The sequence below is a fragment of the Lepeophtheirus salmonis genome, chromosome 11 (genome assembly GCF_016086655.4).
Source record: "Lepeophtheirus salmonis chromosome 11, UVic_Lsal_1.4, whole genome shotgun sequence".
Classification (NCBI taxonomy): domain Eukaryota; kingdom Metazoa; phylum Arthropoda; class Copepoda; order Siphonostomatoida; family Caligidae; genus Lepeophtheirus; species Lepeophtheirus salmonis.
Window position 1 is genome coordinate 12,227,491 of NC_052141.2, and position 5,340 is coordinate 12,232,830.

General features: G+C 34.3%; 1 protein-coding gene and 1 pseudogene across 1 annotated transcript; one reads left to right on the forward strand and one right to left on the reverse strand.

The window, feature by feature from the left end:
* Positions 1-847: 847 nt before the first annotated feature.
* Positions 848-2,351, forward strand: LOC121125804 (longitudinals lacking protein-like; annotated as a pseudogene).
* A 1,251-nt stretch (positions 2,352-3,602) lies between these two features.
* On the reverse strand, positions 3,603-5,024 carry LOC121125802 (leukocyte elastase inhibitor). Its single transcript, XM_040721040.2, has one exon. It carries the CDS (start codon positions 4,884-4,886, stop codon positions 3,726-3,728), a length of 1,161 nt encoding a protein of 386 aa, XP_040576974.1. The 5' UTR covers positions 4,887-5,024; the 3' UTR covers positions 3,603-3,725.
* Positions 5,025-5,340: the final 316 nt, after the last annotated feature.

Sequence of the window (5,340 nt, forward strand, 5' to 3'; positions counted from 1 at the left end):
AATCATATATTTCATTGGAGGAAAAGGATTCATATGAGCAAAGATGTTCTGGAGAAGGCTTACCGAGGTGATCTTTCTATTCGTTGTGAGGTGATTCACGCAGCTCCGATCTAGATTGACGTTCTTGTGATATAAATTGAATGTCAAATCACTATTTATCATCACTGAGAATTCGATTTCGACAAAATTAGAACACAGTTCAGATAGACAGTAAAACTGAATTGAATCCTCCATCCTCCTCCAATGAACATTCGTCAGGAATTTTCCATCTCCACACTTAAAGACACAAATCACTAAAGTCAATAACAAAATCTTTAAGGAATAATCATCGTTGAGCTTCAACGATAGCTTCACTTTCCTTAGAAATCCTGGCTGATGTGGTAGCTCTCGATGTAGGCCGTTGACTTTTGACGGATGATAAGTATTTGGAAAGATTGGGAAAAATACTAGGCACTACAGACTGTTTCAAATAATGTTTTTGGGAGCTTATTATCTTCAACTCTATAGGAAGATTCATGTTTCTTTGTGTGGTCTGCGCTCTCTTATACAATGTCTTTTATATTATGTAGATTCAAGTCCATTATTATTTAGATCCAAAGGATGCTTTATAATTATATTGGAAAGTAATTTATTTAATTCCGAGTCAAGTAAAGTATGAAGTATCAATGAGTTTATTTTGATTTTTATCCCGTTGATGACGTCATCTGCCTAGTTAGGAGTGTTGACTGAAATGCTCCGTCCTTATATTTATGTATAGGCAGGATACCAAGTCTAAACTTGTATTTCTATGAACCTTTGACATAGCCTCAAATATGTAGTTTTATAGTAGTAACTTGACTATTAAGTATTTAATAGCATTTGTTATTCAAAGTACGTATTTTTCGCCCCCCCCCCATTGACAGACCACTTAATCCGAGATGGGATCCCTGGAATACCTTTGTCTTCAATGGAATGAGTATGAGAACAATTTCAAACAAGGTCTTTCCGAATTACGAAAAAATGAGGAACTCTTTGATGTGACACTTACATCTGGATCTAAGCAAATCAAGGCTCACAAAGTCATTCTCAGTGCATGCTCCCCTGTATTTCGCTCCATGATTGGATCTGCTCCCTTCCAGATGCATCCTCTAATTTATTTGAGAGGGATAAACATTAATCATTTGGAGTTGCTTATTTCCTTTATGTATCATGGACAAGTGAGAGTGCTCCAAGACGAACTAGAGGATTTCATTTCCATAGCGAAATAACTTAAAATAAACGGCCTTTCAAATGATTCTCCACTTATGAAAAAGAATCAATCTCAGCCCACCTCCAGTGCTTCAACTACGTGCTCTTCTACTTCTCTAAATCTACCTTATGAGTCACCCGAGATCCCTATTGTAAATAATGATGTAAACGAAACTTCCTCCAATGATTCAACTAGTAACGAAGAATGTGAACCCCTGAGTGATAACGATATGGGTCCATGTATTTTTAGTGATGAATCATCTGAAGATATGGAATTAACTAATCGTATTGAGAAGTACACATTGGAAGCTTGCAGAGCCAGGGTTTGTAGTGTTGGAGTTTTCATATAATTTAATATACTTATATATATTAACTGGGGATCTTCTTTTTGAGAATCTACGAGAGAGAATAAAATCAGTTGTATACCAAGACTTGATACCCCTGAAATAATATATCTAAATAGTAAAAAATGATTTTCTGTAGATATACTTTTCTAATCTAGTTTAAGGATCCTCAAGCAGGTCTTTAACGCGGTCGAATTGCGACAAAACGAAATTAAAATAGTCTATAGATTATTATATTTTTCTTTGATTCATAGAATTTCCTTTCTTAGCGACAGTATTCTACTTTGGCATGGAAATGAAATTCTTTGGAAACTTTTCCCGGAATCTTGAAGAATAAATGCTATCAGTTATAGCGTGTTGTTTAAGGGTAAAAGAATACGTTGTGCCCAGGTTGAGTGAAAGAATTTTTTTTATTCTCTCTCGTAGATCCTAAAGAAGAAGATATACGGTTCATATATATACGCACACCAATCGATGTTAAAGAAACTAAAGCCTTGAGTAACTGTATTTTTTTTTTTTTTTTCGCATTCAGTACGAAAAATTAGCTTAAGTTGATAAATGCATTTGTACCATTTGTTGTGTGAGATTAGGGAGTGAACGCTTGCTATCCAATCACAACTTTTTTTATCATTCGCAGAAATAAAACCTGGATTATTTGGAATGAAAGAAACAGTTATAATTGGCCTAATTATACTCAATGAATTTAGAGAATATTCTGTTAATTGCAGACAATTTTTGTCTAAAGAAAAGTTATAAAATATAAAATACGTTTAGAATGCATATGATGTATGTATTGTTATTAAAGGTTCTATTTTGATGTTTTACATGGTTCAAATATGAGGGATTTGTCGCAAGATGAATTCGCGTTTCTAGAAAAAAAAAAACACACACACTTGAGGAATTACAAAATTACGTGCTATATCATAGATTACTTAACATTTGGATATACAGGGTAGTCCAGATGAATTTTGAAACGAATTTACAAGATGGGGTAGAACCCTACGTTTATGATTTAAAAGCTACATTTAATGACATTCATTATGAAATTCACCTTTCTTGACAACCCCAGCCACACGGTTTCAAAAGCTTTGAGAGGAACGAGAGACCTTGTGCAGATCTAGCATCGCCATTGTAATAGTTATGTACTTTTTAGGTTATATTCCCTGTATGAATGGTTTAGCTTAAGGAAGAAATTACACCTTCCAACAAGACAGTGTACCAGCAAACAACCCATAGAGAATATATTTATCTATGAATAAACCTTGTACTCGCCCTAACGCTTTATGCTCGCAAAACTCAAACAAACTCGTCAGTTAATAAAAACCTGTCGTCAGTGTTGGATCGGCCTACAAAATTATGAAAAGACTGATGTTCTTCATCCAAACACTAAGGCCCTCTAAACCAACATCAGCCAGCTCTGGGACACTATGACAGAGGACTACATACATCTGCAGCGTGTGCAAAACCTTCTGCCTTTACCTGTAAGACATCATTACCGCTAAGGACGGCTGGATTAATTATTCAGAGAGCTCAGATACACATCTTCATATGATTGGTATTAATGTTTTGAAATTCTATTGTTATTTAATAAACTATTGTGGAGGTTTCAAATTCAGATTTTAATGTACCACTTTATACAAATTACACAAATTTCTAATAAAAACTTGCGCAACCCCATCAAATGCCAATGATAAATACAGGTATTATGATTAAATTAAAGTAATAGTTACTGAAAATATCTTAATTTGTACAATTTTTTAATCAATTAAGGACGACAACCGTCGGATAATATGAAAAAACATCTTATTCTTTCCACTGTAATAGTTAATCTGTATCTACAATATGAAAATATTACGATACAGGGTTTTTAAAAAAAAAAAGAGGTTATCTGTACATTCAAAATCTACGTTTAAAAGTTGTGTTTTAAGCAAAGTTGATTTGCGACAGCTTCAAAATTTTCTTGTTAACAATCAACAATGGATTCAGTAAACCTCAGCTTTTTATACATCAAAATAAATCAATATAAAGAAATATTTTTAATGACAAAATTTTGTTTCTTAAATCAGTCATTGAATGTGTATTACAAATTAATGTAACCAATAAATTTGGTAAGAGTATTAAAAATGAAAATACATTATATACATATATCAACAATTAAGATCTTGAGGGATCCACGACTTTTCCAGAAAATAATACAAGTCCAGTGGATTTGTCCTTGATCATGAAAATAAAGGGATGATCAATGACAAGAGGCTGAGGTATCATAGCACACCTCATCATCATAACCATTCCAGAAGCTGCAGCCGCCTCACTTCCCTCTTCATTAACTTCAATTATGGCTTTTTGTACAACTTTAGAAACGTATAGTTCTCCTGGACCTCCAGCCATACCTGAAAAGTCAGACTTTTCATCAAACATATCCTTCAATCCAAGGGACTTGCAAGCATCTCCGAGATCATGAAATGATTCCAACTTAAACTTTGGCAAATAAATTGGATTTTTACTTGGGTGAGTTAATTTATCAAGGGTTGAGGGATTGAAAGCATCCGTTGCTACCTTTTGTTCCAACTCCCCAAGTCCGAATCTTTCTTCTGGGACTAGAAGATACATGGTGATCCGTTCTCCTTTATATGGCAAAGCAGCAATCGTACATTTTAGATCTTCATTATATGTTGAAGCGTATTTGATGTCGGACGCAAACATGGTTGGGACTTTGACAGTTTTCTCTGAAGATACAAAGAAATCTCTCTCTGTTGTATTTATGGGATCAAATTTTGCCAACCAATCCCCCTTGAAATAAATGGCATTTACCAAAACATTCACAGTATCGCTGTTAATGCTACCAGGGGCGAATAATTCTTTGACCTTTCCATTGGTTTGTTGTAAAACCCAATCATTCATGATTTTCCTTGCTTCTTCAGCTTGATTAAAGTCTAAGGATTGAATCTCTGATTGAAAATGTTTCTTCACATCACTCAAATACTCTTCTCGTAATTCCAACCTCTTGGACGGAAAAACAGAATTTGCAACCTCCAAAGTAATGTTATCATCCGACTTTGTCACAGATGTGATGTCTGAGTAGGCAGACTTTAGCAATTCCATATCTTCTGGAAGATGAAGAGCCTCCTTGATTTGTTGAAGTGTGTTTCCCCTTGCTCCAAGAGCAGCCATGGAAATAACACTGGAGATACTGTAGCTTGAAAATACGGCATTTTGTTCCGAAGTTGTAGTTTGAAGAAGGAGTTCACTTCCGAATTTGTGAGACCCGTGTGCAATAGAGACCAAGTGTGACTTGTGTGGGATGCTTTCATTCATTTTCGTCAACTTTTTGAATTATAAGAACGATAAAAGAATGTAATGGAGTAGTTATTAGTACAGATTTGGCTTATTACTAAATTATTTTATATATTTAGAATGAACACATACACATCTGCGGGAGTCATAAACTGAAATACAATGAAGCTATTATAGAAGAGGGTCTGGCTTTTCGTAGTTGTTAACTTAATTAGGGAGAGCGCTCAACAATCAATGATTATCGCCATGAGTCATTTATAATAACTCATGATTCATGTTTAGAATGTTCTCTTATCAAATTTCTACCGATGAAATGAAGCCAAGAATATTATTTATCTATGAGCACAGAATCCAAAACTGATTTCAGTTTTTATCGGGATTGTCGGGTTTCAGAAAAAAATCTAAGATTATAATTCGGAATTATTATCGTTCAGAGTAATTTTTCAGCATTAACACGATTACCAAATTTGATTCT